Genomic DNA, 23469 nt, shown 5'->3' on the forward strand with positions numbered 1-23469 from the left:
TATATTGCGTTGGTCGATATGTAAATGAGATGTTGCGTCTGTGTTCTTTAATTTGCGCGTTGTTAGTAAATCACCTGTAGAAATTTCCACGCCCATCGGCACTCTTTTGGAATTGCCCTGTTTAGTAAAACTGGCCCTAAGAGCCCTGAGCCACTATCCTTAAAATCCAAGAACATGTCCTACTTGGCAAAATCACAATTTATCTTTTGTATGTCCTATTATAAGACCTTGTCTTTCAGACAACTAAAGTCATATTGTATAAATAAAGTTACTTTCAGCCAGCGTCACGTCAGTTCGGGTTTCATCAACTATGTCCAGTCAGTGCACCAGGGTGTAGAGCCTACAGCAGACTTCTTTACCATCAGTGTTAGTGATGGGATTCAGAGATCAGCACCAATGCCCTTCTACGTCATCATCAACCCTACCAATGATGAGATCCCATCACTGCTGCTTAGCAACTTTACAGTAAGATATACTTTTTGAGGACAAAATTATCCGATAAGCAAACTGTTGATTTACTATTGTCTTGCCCTGCACCTTGCAATAGGTCATGGAGGGAGGGATGAAAGACCTCAGTCCTGATATTCTAAACGCAGTGGATGTTGATATTCCAGCAGATACTCTTACCATGACCATCCTGCTTCCCCCAGCCCATGGCACACTGGTCAATGGCATATATGGTCTTGAGATGAATCGCTACAAAAACATGAACCCTGACGTCCTCCAACGAACCTTAGCAATCCACTCTTTCACCTTACAGGAGCTACAACAAGGTCAGTTCTTGAATCTAAGTGATTGGTAGTACCACAAACTTTTTCCCCTAACTTCCGGGGAACCACTATCTGCTTGTTGAGGACGGCTGTGAGGACAGAGTCCCTTCCCTGGTCCAGCCACCCCTCGGTGCCTTCTCTGTGGGTATCCAGGCTTTCAGAACAGATGTTGCAGGAGACAGAGGTCACAGAGTGCCTGTGGTGCTTCTGCTTCATCTGCAAAGTCTTTCCAACTGCTCTCTGCGCAATTAAGTCACCGTGCATGAGGCATTTGGTGACTGCACAGCTTTGCTTGTTAGCGAGTGATGAAGAGCCATAGAAACATAGGTGATCAGGTCATTGACAAAATGGAGCATGTTCACTGGTGTCCTTCTTGGTAGTAGTGGTAGAACCAGCTATATCAGTCAAAGGCTACCCGGAATCAAGTACCTAATGACTGTTATATCCTTAATGTCACTAAAGGCTTAATCCGCTAAAATATTCTTTGAATTTTTCTCTCTTGTGCTGATCCATAGGAATGAAGATCATGTATATGCACGACGACACAGAAACCCTCAAGGACGCTTTCACCATACAGTTGACAGATGGTGGGCACACAGTCCAGGGGACTGCGTGTGTCCGCATCATACCAGTCAATGATGAAAAGCCATGGCTACTAAAGTAAGGACGCCCTGGGACAAATTCAGAGCCAAAAAGGCGGATGAAAGCGGGAACGGGGGAGGGATTTTAGTGGCGGAGACTGGACAGGAACAGAAGGGGAGGCCGATCCTGCATAGGGTTTAGTGAAGGGGGGTCAGCACAACCTGTACTGCACATGTGGCTGGGGAATCTGTGTCTCCCTGACTGAGTAACTGGAAATTAAGTTACATCCTTGAGTAAATTGCTAATTTCTATTCCATCCTCTTCCTCCAAGATCAGCAAGATCTAAGGGTGTGCATGTAAACTCCATAACAGCAGAAGTAATGTGTCTTTTTGGCAGACGCTTGCTTCCTTGTTTCAAAGTCCTAATGGATTAGGATAACAGGCCGGTCCTGCTTGTGTTTCTTCCTTCCAGAAGCAGCTGTTTGTGTATTTATTTATTTAAGAATCTGGATTTTAGCATGCAGACTTGGCACCTGTACCTTTAGTGTCCAAAGCGTCTCAATCTTTTTTCTCAGAAATGCAGGCATTGAGGTCGAGGCCATGGGGAAGAGAGTCATCTCCAGTGTAGTGTTGGAGGCAGGGGATCATGACACTCCCAACGACCATCTTCTCTACATCCTCAATGCAGGTCCCAGATTTGGCCTCCTTCAGCTAAGGGTTAGCAAGGATGGATAGTCCTTTACATTATTACTTAAGGCTGGAATTCACTACATAACTTTTAAAATATGAACAGATTTTAAAGCACTAGGCATCACACACTTGCTGACTTTGAAAATGGTTACAGAGGAAAAATGGGAGTCGTAGACTAGGCCTAAATGACTGAGGATCACCCAAGTCACCCGAACAAAACAAATTGACAAATGAAAACATAAGCGTTCCAAAATCGACTCAAAATATCAAACATGTTTGATATCCTTTGAGTTAAAGGAATCATCAATGGCATCAAATCTGGGCGAAAGTCATGTAGTGTAATCCAGCCTTAGTGTGACATACTATATACTTTAAGAATATATGTAGGCCTAATAATGTGCTCTTCTGTGATTTCCTGCAGACAGAAGCTGGATGGATTGATCTGAGTCCAGGTCTGAATTTCACACAGGAGGATGTGGAGATGAATCGCCTATGGTACAATCACACTGCAGTTAGTGGTTTCAAAGGCCATGACAGGTTTCACTTTGTTCTCAGTGATGGGGAAAATACAACACCTCCACAGAGTTTCTTCATCTCTGTCCGCACTGTTCAGAAGGGTAAGTTTTATTGTCAGCAAAATATAACAACTATAAACATAGTAGGAACTTAGAATGGCTCAAAAACAATATTTTTTCAGTCTTGAAACACCAGGGTTATGAAATTCATTGAGACATTATGACCATCCAAAATTTGTCCAGTGACATTATAGAACTGGCATAGTGACAGACCAATTTGCATTTAGTGACTCACTGATCACTGCTTTTGTTCTTCCCTCAATCAAAGTCCAACAAAAACAACTTTGTTGACAGATTAAATCTGTGCATGTATAATTAAAAACAATGGCTTTCCCTACGGCCAAAATGACTTTGCCAGTTGGGTGAACATGGAAGCATGGCAGCCATTGTCCTCTTGGCTCCATTCTGGCTTATCCTGGAGGAACAGAGGTGAGAACGTTCTGCTGCAAAGGATGAGCCACCTTTAAACGCCCAGCATGAATTATTAACAGAGCTGGGGCCAAACATCTGTAGTCCCAGCCCTAGATCCCAGCACTGTCCCTCCTGTCACAAACAAATCTCACACAACATCAAAAAGCTTACATGCACATAACTTGCTTTATACATAACATGTTTATATTCTTCAAAGCTTCACATATATTCATGCATATGCCTCTGTAATCCAATTGGCCTTTTTGCGGCATATAGGTGACATTGCTCTGATCACTAAACCTGTGACCTTGATGGAGGGAGAGAGAGTCATTCTGACCACTGACATTCTGATGGCCACAGACAGTGGAAGCAAGCCAGATGAGCTCATATACACTGTATCAGTCCCGCCTGAACATGGTCACCTACACATGGTCCAAAGTCCAGGGGTTCCAGTGCTCTCCTTCTCCCAGATGGATGTGGCTGCCAACCGGGTATGCTACACTCATGACAACAGCCGTTTTGCTGACCGTGATTCTTTCAGGTCAGTGGTTTTCATTTTTCTTTGTAGATTAAATAGACTTAATTTATACTCTAAGGCCAAATGCACAGATGTAATTTTTGCTTCTGCCTGTTTATATTATTCAATCTAGACAAAATCCAGCTGTTTTGACATGAATACCCACATCAAGTTGCACTATAGATATTTGAATTAATAATATAAAACATTAGATAAATCGTGCAAATTAGTGCAGCCCACAGATGGCAACACCTCAGCATTTTCAATACAAGATTAAAAATTATGTACAAGCAAGAGACAGGCAAAATCAAAAGGATAATTTTTGCTTCGTTTGCATGGGTTTCCAGCCAATTTGGCAGCAGGCTGACTTCCGTCAGGGCGTACAGTTGACCTGTGCTGCCTTTCTCGTGTGAATCTTTGACACCCAAAACTCTGGCTTGGTTTCATCATTGGGTCATCTGGGAGCAAACAAACCTTCCTGAGCCAAGCCTGACGAGAGGCGAGTGGCCCTTCGGAGAGGATACGGAGCACTCTGTGCCAATGTGTTCAGTCAGCACAGCATGGGGTGGTATGGGGTCCAATCACAGCACACTGACACTACAGCGTTAGTCATGTGGGGCCCGAGTACTTTCAATTAGCAATTCCGACACAATCACAAGAGATTGGGGAAAAACTTGGTTATAATATCTAACAAATTCATTGTTTAAAATGGTTTTTGTGTCTTCGCCGCTTGTATTTGTGTTAATGCGAGGCAAAAGAGGCAGCATGCGACAGCCGGTCTCCCTGATCAGGAGAGACACCTGAGCAAACACCTGTGTGTCAAACTCCAGGCCGACAGCGGGGGCCAAAAGAGACAGGGAGGCTGTTTTTTTCTGGGAGCCTTGTGTCTCCCTCTGCTCTGCCGTGACAGCTGATGATAAATGGCCATTATTAAGAGAGTAATAACTCAGCCTGGCATTGGTTATATGGCTCTAAGAGATGTAGTCAGAGACAGGGATCCCTGGGCACAATTACCGAGCAAATATGGGACAATGGCAATGCCAGATGTTGCACCAGTTTGGCTGTGAGAGTGGACCCGCGTGTTTGGTTGCGAGTCTAGTGCGAGGTGGCAGTCGTGTTGTTTACCATGGCTGGCAATTATCAGCTTCAGGGCAATATGTGTTGGGAGGCAGATTGGCTTGGCAGAGGGTGGAATGGGGACTTTGCTCGGCTCGCACCCCTCCCTGTCCCATCTTTCTGCTCCAACACATCAACCGTGTTGGGTGAGGATAGCAGCTCAGAACATGCTGTAAACTGACAAGACCTTAGAATGAAGTGATAAGGCATGAGAGACCATGTGTTACGCTGATTTTACTACAGTTAATGGGTGTTAGGCCAAAGTGAAAACAAAGTGATAAAACAGTTCAGTCTTCTAGAAGTAATGAGATATATTATAATTATAACTTGCATGTAACTAATAACTAATATGTTCTCTCATGCAGCTTTGCTGTTACCAATGGTGTGACATCCAGAAGTGGTACCATTAATTTAACTGTGGAACACAGTGACCGTATCCCACCAACCCTGACTATCAACAAAGGCCTTGAGCTCACAGAGGGCTCTATGAAGACCATTTCCACTGATGATCTGAAACTGACTGATCCAGACACAGCTCTGGAGAATCTCACCTACGTCGTTATTCAAAGCCCACAATATGGAAAGTTGCTCTTGAAAGGATTACCCATCTCCAAGCCTCGTTTCACGCAACTGGACATCATCAATATGGATCTAGCTTACCATCATCTGAATGGACGGGCCAAGATCGACAGGTTCACCTTTCAGCCTACTGATGGAACTAACACAGGTTATTTGGAGTACGGACAGCTGAAGAGAGAACCTGCTGTTTTTACCATACAGGTAGGCTGATTATGATTTGAGAACAATCACTCACAGCCAATAAACATAAAAAGTGGGAAATATTCCAAAGTGTAAATGTTACTAATTCATACATTGATTTTTACGACAACCCCTTACAAAAATGCATTTTACTTCAAAATACCATAGTGACTGCAGGTGGCATTAGGGGGAGGGGCATCCTCATTCTAGGGAGCATCTGATTGGTCAAAAATCTGTGTAGTGCAGGATGAGTCATCAATATTTTTAGTCCATTTTTCCCAAAGAAAAAAACACTAATTTTAAATGTATATGTGTCCCTGGACCACAAAACTAGTTATAAGTAGCATGGGTATATTTGTAGCAACAGCCATGGGTCAAAATGATTGATTTTTATTTTATGCCACAAATCATTAGGATATTAAATAAAGATCATGTTCCATGAAGATATTTTGTAAATTTCCTACCTTAAATATATCAAAACTTAATTTTTTTTTTAGTAATATGCTTTGCCAATAACTTAATTTGGACAACTTTAAAGGTGATTTTCTCAATATTCTGATTTTTTTTGCACCCTCAGATTACATATTTGTAAATAGTTGTATCTCGGCCAAATATTGTCCTATCCTAACAACAGTACATAAATTGAAAGCTTATTTATTCAGCTTTCAGATGATGTATAAATTCCAATTTCAAAAAATTGACCCTTATGACTGGTTTTGTGGTCCAGGGTCACATATCTCGTGAAGGTGAATTCAGTAGCACACTGATAGCCTCAGAGCTAACAAATATTGACTAAAAGCCACAAAATTGAATTATATCCATTTCTAAAAGACGTTAAAATCATAATAAATGAACAAATTATGAAGCTATACCATCGTTTTATTGTGATAACGATATGGCACGGCTTGTCATACAATTTCTGTCAGGACTTTTCAGTGAGGAAAATGATTTCCTTCGTTTAGCCTAGTTAACCTAACTGTCAAATAAACGACTTGCATTCAAACCATTGAGCACAGCAGGAGAGCAACGGGTTAACAAAGCGCTCCCTGTTGAATTGCATGCTAATGAAGAGGCTTTTCTGGCCAGGTGCTCCTGCAGGTCCGGTGCCATTCACCATGTCATAGTGTCGCTCTCCCGAGGCCCGTGCCTCAATTTAATATTCCGTTGAAGCGGTCAGCGAGGCGGTAAACGCGCTGGCCAGCACTACCAGCCCTGTGCTACCGAGAGAGAAAACCGCTCCCGCCAGAAGAGGTGAATCAGCCGAAAACTTTGTTGTCACTTGGCTGGAGACGCGCATTGCTAACTTGAGCCAAAATACGGCGTGTGCTCGTCTAAACGCACCACCCCTGAGACCGGGGAGGTCATAAATAATATCTATACCTCCCCTCATACGATTTTACCTGTAAAAAAATACCACACAACAATAGCCCAAATTGTGTTTAAATTAAGTTGGCTTGAATTTTTTTCTGGTGGGCAATACATTTAATCGTTCTTAAACCTAAAATATATTTTTTAACCATTTTAAAATAAAATATAGAGTTCATTGTAATATAAGCTCAATTATATAGCCTAAATGTGTTTTTGATTGCCATAGTTTGGAAACCCTCTTAAACTAGAGTAGCTACTTTCTGTGAATTTGGTCCTTTAAAACTAGAATTTCATAAATGTCGTATATATTTCAGTAAAGTCAATTATCTCTTTTTATTTAAGTGCTTTACATGAATATTTTAATTGTCTCAAAACAAGGGTATTTTTATATATGTCAAAACTGTTGTTTTTTGGAGGGCAAGTGGTCACATGTGGTTAAATGTTTTGAATATACACAATTTATTAATTATGATATTTGTGGACATAAGCAGTGGACTTATATTTTGTATCTTGCTGTTTTCTTTTCCTAAATAATTATATTTTTAGATTTATTTTTTAATTTAGCCGAGGAGCTTATAAAAAGGTTGGGAAAAAAGAAAAAAGAAAAATAAGTAAAGAGACCACAATAAAAAAAAAACTGACTTAAAAATTAACCCAAGAAATATTTATTGGAACAATAAGTGTGATGGCTGAAAGCACTTACTTTTTTATTTTATTTTAATTTTTTACAAATCTCACTTAAAATGTCGATCATTTTCATCTTTAAATGTAATGCAATAAAATAAACATTTTAAGTAAATGTAATAAAAACATATATATATATATATATATATATATATATATATATACATATGTGTGTGTGTGTGTGTGTGTGTATATGTATTTATATTTAAAAACTAAAGAAAGGCAAATACACTTGAAATAATTTTTACAAGATTTAAACTAAAGTGATTTGACTTAAAAATAAAAATAAACCTGAGAAATATGTATTATAGTGAAACGTGACAGCTAGTTTTTCCTTAATATTGTATAATATAAATTTAATATTTAATAAATAATAATATTACTTTTAAAAATAAAATTTGAGGTTCCTAAAAATCAAGTTTTTTTAAAGAATCTCACTTAAAAACTTTTTTTCTCATTTTGAAACTTTTTGATACTGTTAATAAAATAAAGTAATTTGAATGTAATAACAAAAAATATGAATATTTAGGCCTAGATAAAAACCACATTGAGCAATGGCTATGAAATGAATGCTTTCCCATTTATTGGTATGTAATGCTTCCCTCTAGTGGTATTGCAGCATGAATGCAGTTTTACTGTTCACTGTGTGTGGATTTGACTGAACTATATCATAATTTATATCTTCACAGATAGAGGTATTGGACAAGACCCCACCCAGTATTATACACAAAGGGATTCCAAGTACTGTGGAGAATCTTCCGGATGGTAAACAGGGCATCTACATCACCTCCAAAGAGCTGCGCGCCTCAGATCCAGACAGTCCCGACGACACACTCGAGTTCACCATCACAAGGCCTCCACACTTCGGTTACCTTGAAAATGTCCTCACAGGCAGGTGCATGGGTCACTGATGGTCCCGACTGTCTTTTTACTATGAGCAGATTGTGTCCAGATTATAATGAATTTTCTTCCTGTTATAGGTGCCTATATCAAAGGACGCTTTACCCAGAAGGATCTGGAGCAGAAAGCAGTGCGCTTCGTCATTCCTGCAGATATGGAAGTGACAGCAGACAGCTTTGAGTTCCAAGTCACAGATCCTGCAGGAAACACCATACTTCCTGAAGTGTATATATATCCTTATTTGTTTATTTCCAGACAGAACTAACACAGTGCAGTTATTGAATGTTAAAAGGTGTATATGTATCCTTTTCCACTGTAAAAAGAATGAATAGGATCATTTCTATCATTCTAAAATTAGTTTAATTTAAATGGCTGCATTTTGAGAAAAACTAGCTAAAACTATGCACTTAGACTCCGTAACCTACCTAGTATCACAGACTTTTGGTTTGGAAATAAATATAAGGTGACAAATATGCCTGCAAATAGTGTGTGTGTGTGTGTGTGTGATATATATATGTGTGTATGTATATATATATATATACTGTGTGTGTGTGTGTGTGTGTGTATGTATATATCATATACATATACAGCCATAGCCAAAAATATCGGCACCTTTGGTAAATATGATCAAAGAAGGCTGTGAAAATTAATCTGCATTGTTAATCCTTTTGATCTTTTATTAAAAAAATTCACAAAACTCTAACCTTTCATTGTATAGTAAGAATTTAAAATGGGAGGAAATATCATTATGAAATAAATGTTTTTCTCTAACACACATTGGCCACAATTAACGGCACCCTTTTATTCAATACTTTTTGAAACCTCCATTTTCCAGTTTAACAGCTCTAAATGTTCTCCTATAATGCCTGATGAGGTTAGAGACACCTGACAAGAGATCAGAGACCATTCCTTCATCCAGAATCACTCCAGACCCTTTAGATTCACAGCTCCATGTTGGTGGTGCTTCTCTTCAGTTCACTCCACTCATTTTCTACAGGGTTCAGGTCAGAGGACTGGAATGGCCAGCAGAAGCTTGGTTTTGTGCCCAGTGACCCATTTTTGTGTTGTTTTTGAGGTTTTTGTTCGGATTATTGTACGGTTGGAAGATACAAACATGGCCCATTATAAGATTTCTAACAGAGTCAGTCACTTATTGTTGGTATCTGTTGGTATTTGATAGAATCTATGATGTCATGTGTCTAAACAAGATGTCCAGGACCTCCAGCAGAAATATAGGCCCACAACATCAAAACTACAGCAGTATATATCATTGTACATTTTTTGGGCTTTGTTTTCCCTCCTGTTTATATTTCTGTGAAACAGGAAGTCATGGCTGCATAATTTCATGTTAATAATCACCCTGGAGTGCTCAAAATTGTGAATATGAATGGGAATATACTTCAGAGATATTTTACTCTGGGTACCAATAATTGTGTCCAACGTGTATTTGAGAAAAACATTTATTTCATAATGATATTTCCCCCCATTTTACATTCTTATTATCCAATGAAAGGTTAGATTTTTGTGAATTTTTTAAATAAAATGATTAACAATGCAGATTCATTTTCACAGCCTTCTTTGATCATATTTACCAAGGGTGCCGATATTTTTGGCCATGACTATATGTGTGTGTGTGTATATATGTATGTGTATATATATACACATACATACATACATACATAGTTAATCATTTGGAAAAAATTGCATTTTATGAAATAATAAATATATGATATTCAATATAATACATATATAAAATAAACTAATAAAATAAGAAAAATATACTATAAAATAATATAAGCACAAATATGTTAAATAAAAATTATAAATATATTATATAATATATAAATATCAATCCAGAGAACTTTTATAATTTATATATTAATGTAATCAGTATCCAGTTAATATTTTAGTGAGTCATTCTGTTTTAGTAAAATTATTAGCATTTTATAAAATAATAAATCATAAATATATAAAATGCTGAAATAAAATACATTATATAAAAATATTACAAAAATATATAAATTATAATTGTTACAATAAAAATATTTAATTACCACAATATAGAGTGTGTGCATGTGTGTAAAATGGGTCTAGAGGTAATTAAATATTTCTCTTTATATTATTTTTATATTAGATTATTTTTATATCAAATTAAGAATTCAACTGGTAAAAATTTATCAGTGTTTTTATTAAAAATATAAATCAGAAATATATAAGAAAATGTAATACAATAATATATAAATAAATATATAAAAAGATCATGTAAAGATATATATATATATATATATATATATATATATAAAAAGATTACAATAGAGACAAATATTCCATTGCTTTTGGTAATAAAACTTTTTTTGTTTTGTTTTCTTCGGTGTGAGTAAGACAGTTGACAGCTTATATTCCACATTTCTAAATATGATCTGGATTCTGTCTCAATTCTAGACAATATAATTTCAGACCCAATGTGATTCTTGGCTTTTTCGACTGCCAACACAGGATGGAGTTCAGGTGGTCTCGTGTGGAGCTGTCAGCTTCCTGTTATCGTGTTTGTGAGAATGCAGGAACTCTAGCTGTGCAGGTGGTGCGCAGTGGGAACAGCAAAGATCCGGCGTACATCAGCATACAGGTGCGCTTAACTATCTCTGCTAATCTCAGTATCCTGCACAGATGAAGATTTAGATGATTGAACCATTTTATTTTACAGGTGGAAGAAGGAACAGCCAAAGTGGGGAAAGACTTCACTCACAGTTCTGCCAACCTTATACAGTTTGATCCAGGTGCTTCACTTCAAACCTCAACTTTTCCATTAACTTTTTGACTCTTTATCTTGAGAATATGCTCAATCTGTGGTCTGTCTTTGTTTTAGGTGTAAATGTCAAAATGTGGAACATTTACCTCAAAGATGACGGACTAGAAGAGAACCATGAGAAATTTGATGTAGTTCTGAAGACCCCAAAAAATGCTGTCTTGGGACAGAGGAACAAGGCCACGGTTGAGATTGTGGATCCTAGAAATGGTAGAAAGAAGTTCTCCATACCCACATTCTGCTCTTTCTCCATAAACTGAGAATATTTCTGTCTTCCAGGCAGGTGTCATCCAGATGAGCTTATTGTTGAAGAAGATGAGAAGCAACATCCTGTCCAAAGCCCACCACACGTCCCAGAGCCTGAACCGCCCTTACTTGAGGAATACACTCCAGACCCAAGAACAGGAATCCTTTGGGAGAACTATCCACCAAGAGGGGACGTCCCATATCGCACACACTTCAGCCATTACAGCGATGGAGAACATCAGGACCAGGAGATCTTTCACAGTCTGGGCCAAAGACAGCTGAGGATTCTGGGTAGAAACAGGCACAGGGTGAGCCAGGTCACCTCAGCTATAACATTTACCTCAATCATCAATTGTATCTAGTATAGTATTGAAAAATAATATTAGTAGTAGTGGTTATTTTTTACATCTGATTGTGGCTTTAGGCACATCTGTCAGAGGTGGACAACAGAAATCAAGAAAGAGTTTGGAGAGTAAGTTTTATTATGACAACTTTTTTGTCCTTTACTTAACTTCAGAGTGTTCATTAAGGTTTATTTATTTATTTATTTATTAGTAGTAGTACTTAATTCATTCATTCATTCATGTTATTTATTTAGTGTTTTTGTTTGTTTGTTGAGAAAAGTTATTTGGATTTTTATTTCTTTTTTGTCTTTATTTGTTTGGTTGGTTAGTTGCCTCGTTTATTTGTTAGTGTTATTTATTTAGTATTACTGTTATTTATTTATTTGTTTATTCGTTTATTGTAGTATTTAGTTTATTAGTAATATTAATTTTTTGTGTTTATTTATTTGTTTTTGTTTATTTATTCCTTAGTATTTATTGATTGCAATATTATTCATTTACCAGTAATATTTATTAGTAGTAGTATTTGTTTGTTTGTTGGTTGTAATACTATTTATTTAATAGTAGTTGTATTATATTTATTTATTCATTTAGTCATGTTAGTTGTTTATTAGTAATATTTATTTATTAGTATTTGAAGTACTTATTTAGTTGTATTGTTTTTTTATTAATAATATTTATGTACAAGTATTAGAAGTATTTAGTAGTGTTATTTAGTATCATTTTATTTATTTGTTGGTTGTATTATATATTTAGTGGTATTATCTTTATTTAGTTGTATTATTTTTTTACTACTATTTATTTATTTAGTTTCATTACTTATGTTTCTTTATTTTTGTAGTATTTATTTATTAGTATTAATAGTATTTAATTGTTGTTGTTAAATAGTGCCTTTCATTTATTTATTGGTTTCAGTGTTATTTATTAAGTATAATATTCATTTGTTTATTTATTCTATAATTACACATCATAATGTGCTGTGTGCTTCACTCTGTCATTCATTAGTTTCATGGACTGATTCCAGTGAGAGTGGAGGAAAAGTCACCAGCAGCACCAGCACCTCGTGTCCACTCTGAACTGGAGATCACTCCCATCTGGACCTGGCCTGGATATTCTGCTGACGCTGAATCAGTAGAAACTCCCCAGCGTGACTCAGCCTCTTTTATAACTGCTTCAGGAGTACAACAGCACAAGGTATAATATCTTAGCCCTAAACTGTGAGTGAGCTGTTGTGTATTTACAGTATAGATCAAAAAGAGAACATCTAAGCTTCCTTTATACTTTCTCAAATGTTCAGTTATAATATAATGAGCTTTCATTTTATAATTCTTCCCTCTTATTTTAAAGTCTCAGAAGTCTGTTAGTATTGGTTGTCCTAATGGCTGGACTCACTACCGGAGGAACTGCTATATTTTGGGGCCTGGTTTTGCTAGCTGGAGCAGCGCACAACATGCTTGCATGCTGTATGTTACACATCTTTTCATTGATTGTCAGAGAAACATGTATTCATACTACATATAACTTTTAAATAATGATGTTATGATTCCAAAATTTATTTAGGCTTGAAAGTGAATTGGTTAGTATCCACTCCAAGACTGATATGAAGTGGATGTGGAAGTTTGCTGGAAAGCAGTCGTTCTGGATTGGTAAGCAAATGAAATCTATAATTGGGAACCGGCACAATCCTGAATGTGAAGTGTCCTGTATATAAGCATATTGGTGTGATTTGTGCAGGGCTCACTGGCGGGCCAAAACAGTGGTCGTGGACGGATGGAAAACTGCTGACATTCTCCAAACTCAGGAAGGATAATGAGGAGCAAGCCAGCTCTGCTGCCAGCTGTGTTTTAGCTCAGAGCCAGAAGATATGGATTCCTAAAAGTTGCATCGATGGATCCGAACACAGATACATTTGTTCAGCACCTGCACAAATCAGTTAAAACAGATATTTATTTTATAATGCTCTTGTTTCTTAATGATTTAAAATACATTGTAGCCATCGAAATGTTGAATAATTATATTGCAGCGCACAATGACATGCTTTCTTGGGTTATTAAAATAAATACAATTAATAAATATCAAATAAAAGTGATAACAAAAAAGGTTATATTTATGGAGTTATTTATTTGTGCACTATATAAATGATTATCTATCTATCGCCTATCTGTCATTCTATCTATCTATTGTCTGTCTGTGTCTGTCATTCTGTCTATCTGTCTGTCATTCTATCTATCTATTATCTTTCTGTCTGTCTGTCTCTCTGTCATTCTATCTGTCTATCTATCTATCGTCTGTCTAGCTGTCTGTCTGTCGTTCTATCTATCTATCGTCTGTCTAGCTGTCTGTCGTTCTATCTATCTATCTATCGCCTGTTTGTCTAGCTGTCTGTCTGTCTCTCTGTCATTCTATCTGTCTATTGTCTGTGTCTGTCATTCTGTCTATCTGTCTGTCATTCTATCTATCTATCTATTATCTTTCTGTCTGTCTGTCTCTCTGTCATTCTATCTGTCTATCTATCTATCGTCTGTCTAGCTGTCTGTCTGTCGTTCTATCTATCTATCGTCTGTCTAGCTGTCTGTCGTTCTATCTATCTATCGCCTGTTTGTCTAGCTGTCTGTCTGTCTCTCTGTCATTCTATCTGTCTATTGTCTGTCTAGCTGTCTGTCTGTCGTTCTATCTATCTATCAGTCGTCTGTTTGTCTAGCTGTCTGTCTGTCTCTCTGTCATTCTATCTGTCTGTCAATCTATCTATCGTCTGTCTAGCTGTCTGTCTGTCATTCTATCTATCTATCTATCGTCTGTTTGTCTAGCTGTCTGTCTGTCTCTGTCATTCTATCTGTCTATCTATCGTCTGTTTATCTGTCTGTCTATCATCTGTTTGTCTAGCTGTCTGTCTGTCATTCTATTTGTCTATCTATCTATCGTCTGTTTGTCTAGCTGTCTATCATCTGTTTGTCTAGCTGTCTGTCTGTCTGTCATTCTATTTGTCTATCTATCTATCGTCTGTTTGTCTAGCTGTCTATCTGTCTATCATCTATTTGTCCAGCTGTCTGTCTGTCTGTCATTCTATCTGTCTATCTATCGTCGGTTTGTCTAGCTGTCTATCTATCATCTGTTTGTCTAGCTGTCTGTCTGTCATTCTATCTGTCTATCTATCGTCGGTTTGTCTAGCTGTCTGTCTGTCGTTCCATCTATCTATCGTCTGTCTATCAGTCTGTCTATCTGTCGTTCTGTCTATCTATCGTCTGTTTGTCTAGCTGTCTGTCTGTCATTCCATCTATCTATCGTCTGTCTATCATTCTTTCTGTCTATCTATCATCTTTGTCTAGCTGTCTGTCTGTCTCTCTGTCATTCTATCTGTCTATCTATTGTCGGTTTGTCTAGCTGTCTGTCTGTCATTCTATCTGTCTCTATCTATCGTCGGTTTGTCTAGCTGTCTGTCTGTCTGTCATTCTATCTATCTATCATCGGTTTGTCTAGCTGTCTGTCTGTCATTCTATTTGTCTATCTATCTATCTATCTATCGTCTGTTTGTCTAGCTGTCTATCATCTGTTTGTCTAGCTGTCTGTCATTCTATCTGTCTATCTATCGTCGGTTTGTCTAGCTGTCTATCTGTCTATCTATCATCTGTTTGTCTAGCTGTCTGTCTGTCTATCCGTCCTTCTGTCTATCTATTATCTGTCTGTCTGTCATTCTATCCTCTGTCTAGCTGTCTATCTGTCGTTCTATCTATATCTGTAATATATTTAAGGTTTAGATTGCACATTGAGCATCTGTCTGTCTGTCCATAGATTAACCATAATCTAACCATAGATTTGTATTAGGAGACATAATAAAATAATCCATTCCATACATACATTTTTAGTGTAGGAACCAATATATTTTGTGTCTATTTAAAACTTGGTTCCGCCCGGACGCTCATAGATGTGGGACGGGGAAAAGATGGCGGCGGCCGTGGTACAAATGTCATGTTTGTACCGAGGGATGTTGGCGGTCAGAGCCACTGGCATCCGACCGCTGATTCCAGGACTCGTGCCGTCTCAGTTCAGGGCGTTTTCCATGAAGAAAGAACCGGAGCTGGAGGAAAATCCGTATTACAGTAAATATGAAGAGAAGATCAGGAAACTGCGGAGGTGAGCAGCTGTCAAACGCTGATAATAAATAAACTGTCAGGCATTAATCTAACATGTGTAGTACTGTAACATCAGTTCAAAACCTCAAGAATATAAAGCCCGGCTGGAGAAGCGCAGTGAGGTGAAGACAGAGCCGCTGGGACAGTCCAGACAAGCTGAGTTCGTCAAGTACATGGAGAAAGAGGTGATGAGCACAGCTTACATTTTCATTTATCAATTTACCTTCGTGCTCTGCTAGATTTTGATGCCTACTTGTAAATTATTTATACGTTTAACGTGTTATTTGTTATATATATATTTCGTTGAAATGGTATTTATTGTATTATGTAATGAATTAAATTGTATCTGTATGATTTTATTATATAATTTAGCATTATAAACCATAAATGATTGTTTAGTAAATGTAATATACAATACAATATTTAGGAAGACACATAATTTGCCCATTTTGTTGTATTTGTAGCTGAACAATCGTGGTAAAGCAGAAGCTGGGGGCTTCACCAAAGATAAGGTCAGCTATTAGTTACCTCATTCCTATTTAAATGGTAAATTAGAGATTTACCGTTTATCATTTGTGTCTTTTGCTTTTTTTCTTATTTTATAGACATTGGGGTCTATTCTCAACCTTGATTTGGTTCAGGAGAAATCTGGATCTGAAATTGCAGAGGTAAGAGGAAGAATATTAATAAAACAAAACGTTTTTACAGTCTAAGCATGCAGTTAGAATGTACTGTAAAAAAATATATAAAATAGACCACCACACCAAATCTTCTGTGTGCAGCTATGGATGCAGTACTTCTCAAAGAAAGACACGATCAGTGCCGTCATACCAGTGAGTTGTGTATCAGTCTATTAACTCCTGTAATAACAATGTCATAAACTGTTAATAATCCTGTAATAAACTCTTAAGCTTAATATGTACTGCTTTTTATTTTTTATTTTTTCAAAGCAGTTCAATTTATTGCAATAAGCAGTCAAATTTTAGCTCTTTTTTTTTTTTTTTTTTTGTCATCAGATCTATGTTCTTACCCAAAATTAATGATCTTGTAATTCTCTGTTATAGGGATCAACATTTGACATTATTTTTCATCGTGCCAAATCTTGCCCAACTGTAAGTATGTTGTTTTTTAATTGTGAAGTTTCATACCAACAAATAACCCTGCAAAATGCTAAATGTCCACTTGGTGTCAGTAGATACTTTCAGGAGTGGCTTTCATAAGCCCAGTCATGATGAGGAGTTAGTATTATGAATATCCTGATCATAGGCTATCTGTGGCCTCTGATCTTCTATAAAACTTACCGATAAGGTTGGGAACCAAGAAAAGTACAGAAAAATGTAACATTAGCAGTTGTAATGTGTGTGTTGTTCCTAATTTATTCAATGGTTCCATAATACTTCTAATGAATCTATAGCGTGAAACAGACAGTGGTTCGATTGACGAATGAATCAGTTTAATAAGTCGGTTCTTTTTACTGAAAACATACAGCACAACGTTTGTCTTTTGATTCCATTGACTCTCTTGAAGCAGTTTTTTTTAGTGAATCAAACACATGACGCATGGTTCTTTTTAGTCAATCAAATACAATACAATTTTGTGTGGCCCAATTCCCAAACGAATCACTTTAATGAATCAAATATACAGCGCAACCAGCATAGTCCAATTCCCGAATGAATCACTGTTATGAAGGAGTTATTTTTAATGAATCAAACATTCAGTGCAACCAGTGTAGTTCAATTCCTGAATGAGTGACTCTAATGAGCCGGCTCTTTTTTAATGAATCAAACATGCAGCGCAATCGGCGTAGTCTGATTCCATAATGAATCACTTTAATAAGACAGGATCTTTTAGTGAATCAAACACATCGCGCAACTAGTGTAGTTTGATTCCTGAACAAATCACTTTAATGAGTTGATTTTTTTTACGAATCCCATCCTTATGTACCAGCATGTACATTACCAGAAAGTGAAATCTTCATATGATATATAATCTATGATTATAGATATATTATATATGATAATGTATTTTTTGCACAGTTTCTGTACGCTCTGCCCCAGAAGGAGGGCTATGAGTTTTTTGTGGGCCAGTGGGCTGGTCATGAACTTCACTTCACATCTTTAATCAATGCTCAGGTATTATTTTTTTATGTATATATATTTAATATAAATTCCACACTGCTGTTGGCATGGTTACTGAAATTGAATTGTATTTCAGACAATGGGAGAAAACGCACCCAGCCAGCTAATTTTATACCACTATACAGACCTGAAAAAGGACAAAGGCATCGTGCTGATGACCGCTGAGATGGATAGCAAATTTGTGGTACGTTAAATGAAGTTACTAAGTACAACAAAACAATCTGTGTGATTTTTAATTTATTTTTATAAACCTCTTTCAGACTGTCCACCAGGCACAGTGCTTGGCCAATCAGGTGCAGCTGTTTTACGGATCGCAGCGGCTTGAGACCTTCCGATTGGTTGAGACCTTCAACCACCAACCGGCGGAGTTTAAACACATGTCTGTGATAGCAGAACTAGAACAGAGTGGTGTTGGACCAGCAGTCACTACAAAATAATACAAAGGCAATAAATATGGTGTTTCCCTATGTGGACTGTGGCCTTGGGAAAGAAACACTCTGTAATTATGTATGGAGGCCTGTGAGAGGCTTTGCAGCCAGATGAGAAGATATGTGTTGCCTTTCAGTAGATATGAGTTAAATAGACTCACAATAGATGTGTCATATGAAAATATTTATACATCATGATTATCTGCTACCGTGTATGCAGATTCGGTTCTCATTTGACTCCAATAAAATGTCCTGATTAGCATATGGCACGAAATACTGTACGATAATTTGCATGTTAATTTTGTGCTTAAAAATGCAAAAAGGAAACTTTTTTTTATGCCGTGAATTTGTTTCGAACAAAATAAAAGTCATATTGTAGATGTTTATGCATCCACTTCTTGCATAAATGGCGCACTTAGTTCTTCCTTGTGTATAGTATTACTCTAAATTATTGAAATTAGATAGCATTTAAGGTGTTCAGGCCTGTTTGCCAAAAAATACAGGCGTCTTTTCTCATTCTTAACTGAGATAAACACACCTGTAGCCTGGTAAGTGAGATCCACAAATAGACTGAAATATCCTGAGGACCCAAGTAGCATACAGTAATGTTCTTGTATTTATCCATTGTGGTGTTATTCATAATAAAGCTTCACAGTTTGGCAGTATTTATGTACCTAATCCTGTATTTTGTGTAAGAATTTGAAAACAAAATATATAAGTGGCATGGAAATGTTGCTTGAATTTCTCAAAATCCAACTTCACTTTTCTGAATCATTTTGCTGATGACTTTTAACCAACTGACCGCATTTTTAGTGGATTTGTAAAGTTTAAATTTAACAATTTAAAATGAAGTCAAAATGTTTTTGAAACATTCGCCAAATTGTTTTTGAAATTCCTTTGTATTTTTCATGTACAGAGGACAACGTTGTTACAAGATCCCTGTTCACACAGATCCACGAAAACGAATTCAAAACGCTGTATAATGCATTCCAGGCCAGCAGATGGCGACATTGAGAAGAAACATAGAGGAACATGTAATACGCAGGTGCACGACATAAGCGTTTTTTATTTATTTATATATACAGGTGCTGGTCATATAATTACAATATCATCAAAAAGTTGATTTATTTCACAAATTCCATTCAAAAAGTGAAACTTGTATATTATATTCATTCATTACACACAGACTGATATATTTCAAATGTTTATTTCTTTTAATTTTGATGATTATAACTGACAACTAAGGAAAATCCCAAATTCAGTATCTCAGAAAATTAGAATATTACATAAGACCAATACAAAGAAAGGATTTTTAGAAATCTTGGCCAACTGAAAAGTATGAAAATGAAAAGTATGAGCATGTACAGCACTCAATACTTAGTTGGGGCTCCTTTTGCCTGAATTACTGCAGCAATGCGGCGTGGCATGGAGTCGATCAGTCTGTGGCACTGCTCAGGTGTTATGAGAGCCCAGGTTGCTCTGATAGTGGCCTTCAGCTCATCTGCATTGTTGGGTCTGGTGTCTCTCATCTTCCTCTTGACAATACCCCATAGATTCTCTATGGGGTTACGGTCAGGCGAGTTTGCTGGCCAATTAAGAACAGGGATACCATGGTCCTTAAACCAGATACTGGTTGCTTTGGCACTGTGTGCAGGTGCCAAGTCCTGTTGGAAAATGAAATCTGCATCTCCATAAAGTTGGTCAGCAGCAGGAAGCATGAAGTGCTCTAAAACTTCCTGGTAGATGGCTGCGTTGACCTTGGACCTCAGAAAACACAGTGGACCAACACCAGCAGATGACATGGCAGCCCAAATCATCACTGACTGTGGAAACTTTACACTGGACCTCAAGCAACGTGGATTGTGTGCCTCTCCTCTCTTCCTCCAGACTCTGGGACCCTGATTTCCAAAGGAAATGCAAAATTTACTTTCATCAGAGAACATAACTTTGGACCACTCAGCAGCAGTCCAGTCCTTTTTGTCTTTAGCCCAGGCGAGACGCTTCTGACGCTGTCTGTTGTTCAAGAGAGGCTTGACACAAGGAATGCGACAGCTGAAACCCATGTCTTGCATACGTCTGTGCGTAGTGGTTCTTGAAGCACTGACTCCAGCTGCAGTCCACTCTTTGTGAATCTCCCCCACATTTTTTTAATAGGTTTTGTTTCACAATCCTCTCCAGGGTGCAGTTATCCCTATTGCTTGTACACTTTTTTTCTACCACATATTTTCCTTCCCTTCGCCTCTCTATTAATGTGCTTGAACACAGAGCTCTGTGAACAGCCAGCCTCTTTTGCAATGACCTTTTGTGTCTTGCCCTCCTTGTGCAACATGTCAATGGTAATCTTTTGGACAACTGTCAAGTCAGCAGTCTTCCCCATGATTGTGTAGCTTACAGAACTAGACTGAGAGACCATTTAAAGGCCTTTGCAGGTGTTTTGAGTTAATTAGCTGATTAGAGTGTGGCACCAGGTGTCTTCAATATTGAACCTTTTCACAATATTCTAATTTTCTGAGATACTGAATTTGGGATTTTCCTTAGTTGTCAGTTATAATCATCAAAATGAAAAGAAATAAACATTTGAAATATATCAGTCTGTGTGTAATGAATGAATATAATATACAAGTTTCACTTTTTGAATGGAATTAGTGAAATAAATCAACTTTTTGATGATATTCTAATTATATGACCAGCACCTGTATATATACAGTGGGTACGGAAAGTATTCAGACCCCCTTAAATTTTTCACTCTTTGTTATATTGCAGCCATTTGCTAAAATCATTTAAGTTCATTTTTTTTCCTCATTAATGTACACACAGCACCCCATATTGACAGAAAAACACAGAATTGTTGACATTTTGCAGATTTATTAAAAAGAAAACTGAAATATCACAAGGTCCTAAGTATTCAGACCCTTTGCTGTGACACTCATATATTTAACTCAGGTGCTGTCCATTTCTTCTGATCATCCTTGAGATGGTTCTACACCTTCATTTGAGTCCAGCTGTGTTTGATTATACTGATTGGACTTGATTAGGAAAGCCACACACCTGTCTATATAAGACCTTACAGCTCACAGTGCATGTCAGAGCAAATGAGAATCATGAGGTCAAAGGAACTGCCTGAAGAGCTCAGAGACAGAATTGTGGCAAGGCACAGATCTGGCCAAGGTTACAAAAAAATTTCTGCTGCACTTAAGGTTCCTAAGAGCACAGTGGCCTCCATAATCCTTAAATGGAAGACGTTTGGGACGACCAGAACCCTTCCTAGAGCTGGCCGTCCGCCAAACTGAGCTATCGGGGAGAAGAGCCTTGGTGAGAGAGGTAAAGAAGAACCCAAAGATCACGGTGGCTGAGCTCCAGAGATGCAGTCGGGAGATGGGAGAAAGTTGTAGAAAGTCAACCATCACTGCAGCCCTCCACCAGTTGGGGCTTTATGGCAGAGTGGCCCGACGGAAGCCTCTCCTCAGTGCAAGACACATGAAAGCCCGCATGGAGTTTGCTAAGATGGTGAGAAATAAGATTCTCTGGTCTGATGAGACCAAGATAGAACTTTTTGGCCTTAATTCTAAGCGGTATGTGTGGAGAAAACCAGGCACTGCTCATCACCTGTCCAATACAGTCCCAACAGTGAAGCATGGTGGTGGCAGCATCATGCTGTGGGGGTGTTTTTCAGCTGCAGGGACAGGACGACTGGTTGCAATCGAGGGAAAGATGAATGCGGCCAAGTACAGGGATATCCTGGACGAAAACCTTCTCCAGAGTGCTCAGGACCTCAGACTGGGCCGAAGGTTTACCTTCCAACAAGACAATGACCCTAAGCACACAGCTAAAATAACGAAGGAGTGGCTTCACAACAACTCCGTGACTGTTCTTGAATGGCCCAGCCAGAGCCCTGACTTAAACCCAATTGAGCATCTCTGGAGAGACCTAAAATGGCTGTTAACCAACGTTTACCATCCAACCTGACAGAACTGGAGAGGATCTGCAAGGAGGAATGGCAGAGGATCCCCAAATCCAGGTGTGAAAAACTTTTTGCATCTTTCCCAAAAAGACTCATGATTAGATCAAACAATCAATTGTTGACTCCGTATTAGATCAAAAGGGTGCTTCTACTAAATACTGAGCAAAGGGTCTGAATACTTAGGACCATGTGATATTTCAGTTTTTCTTTTTTAATAAATCTGCAAAAATGTCAACAATTCTGTGTTTTTCTGTCAATATGGGGTGCTGTTTGTACATTAATGAGGGGGAAAAAAATTTGTTAAAATTAAATGATTTTAGCAAATGACTGCAATATAACAAAGAGTGAAAAATTTAAGGGGGTCTAAATACTTTCCATACCCACTGTATATATATGACCGTTTTTACAAATTCGCGTTTTTGTAGCTCAGAGATGACAACAGAATCAATTTCAAAAACTTGCACTTTGAAATACGTTTTCAAAACTTATGGCCAAAACTCAAAAAAAAAAGTTTTACCTCTTTAGTTGCAAATGGTAAACACCTCCTAAATTTTGACTAGGCTATCATAGATATCCTATCGTAAAAAAAAATTCTGCGATTAAATTATTTGTAGTACGTAAATTAACCATAGTTTCAGCCTACTTCAAATTAAACCAAAAAAACATGGTAACCACAAATTAACAATGGTTTTTCTACACTAACCATAATTTAACCATGGTATTTGTAATAAAACTGTGGTTATACAAATGGTAATCAATATGCCAAAAAAACCATGGTTACTACAATAAAACCATGGTTAATTTTAGTAGCTAAAATTTCACAATTTAAAACATTTAAAAATGTTTGCTTAAAATGTGTGTGTACTTTATTTATTTATTTATTTATTTACTGATTGATTGATTGATTGTTTGGCCAGGTTTGATTTTTTCTGGTTGTATTTTGATCTCTAATGCAATGACATTGCACATTCATTTGTAAGTGTGTCTTAAGTGTTTAAATACTTTTTGGGGTCACTGTATATTCCTAATCTGGTTTTAGTCGTT

General features: G+C 37.4%; 2 protein-coding genes across 5 annotated transcripts in view; both read left to right on the forward strand.

Annotated features, from left to right (window-relative positions):
- frem1b (Fras1 related extracellular matrix 1b) overlaps positions 1–14040 on the forward strand; it is a 32327-nt gene extending 18287 nt beyond the window's left edge. For 3 of the 4 annotated variants that reach the window (XM_058761716.1, XM_058761719.1, XM_058761717.1), the window contains 18 exons: positions 269–465; positions 548–773; positions 1286–1430; positions 1928–2069; positions 2464–2659; positions 3305–3569; positions 5027–5441; positions 8162–8363; positions 8453–8597; positions 10869–10998; positions 11077–11149; positions 11239–11388; positions 11458–11732; positions 11849–11896; positions 12774–12962; positions 13116–13231; positions 13329–13414; positions 13503–14040. In XM_058761716.1, the coding sequence (XP_058617699.1) occupies positions 269–465; positions 548–773; positions 1286–1430; positions 1928–2069; positions 2464–2659; positions 3305–3569; positions 5027–5441; positions 8162–8363; positions 8453–8597; positions 10869–10998; positions 11077–11149; positions 11239–11388; positions 11458–11732; positions 11849–11896; positions 12774–12962; positions 13116–13231; positions 13329–13414; positions 13503–13705 (3203 nt within the window). In that variant the 3' untranslated portion in view covers positions 13706–14040. The remainder of the gene's footprint in view (positions 1–268; positions 466–547; positions 774–1285; positions 1431–1927; positions 2070–2463; positions 2660–3304; positions 3570–5026; positions 5442–8161; positions 8364–8452; positions 8598–10868; positions 10999–11076; positions 11150–11238; positions 11389–11457; positions 11733–11848; positions 11897–12773; positions 12963–13115; positions 13232–13328; positions 13415–13502) is intronic. The other variant, XM_058761720.1, reaches the window with a different exon arrangement.
- A 1626-nt stretch (positions 14041–15666) lies between these two features.
- On the forward strand, positions 15667–19164 carry atpaf1 (ATP synthase mitochondrial F1 complex assembly factor 1). The gene is made up of 9 exons (XM_058760857.1): positions 15667–15899; positions 15975–16083; positions 16363–16410; positions 16504–16566; positions 16681–16731; positions 16963–17010; positions 17935–18030; positions 18113–18220; positions 18297–19164. Exons 1-9 carry the CDS (start codon positions 15691–15693, stop codon positions 18471–18473), a joined length of 909 nt encoding a protein of 302 aa, XP_058616840.1. The 5' UTR covers positions 15667–15690; the 3' UTR covers positions 18474–19164.
- Positions 19165–23469: the final 4305 nt, after the last annotated feature.

Source organism: Onychostoma macrolepis, chromosome 22, assembly GCF_012432095.1.
Source record: "Onychostoma macrolepis isolate SWU-2019 chromosome 22, ASM1243209v1, whole genome shotgun sequence".
Lineage (NCBI taxonomy): Eukaryota > Metazoa > Chordata > Actinopteri > Cypriniformes > Cyprinidae > Onychostoma > Onychostoma macrolepis.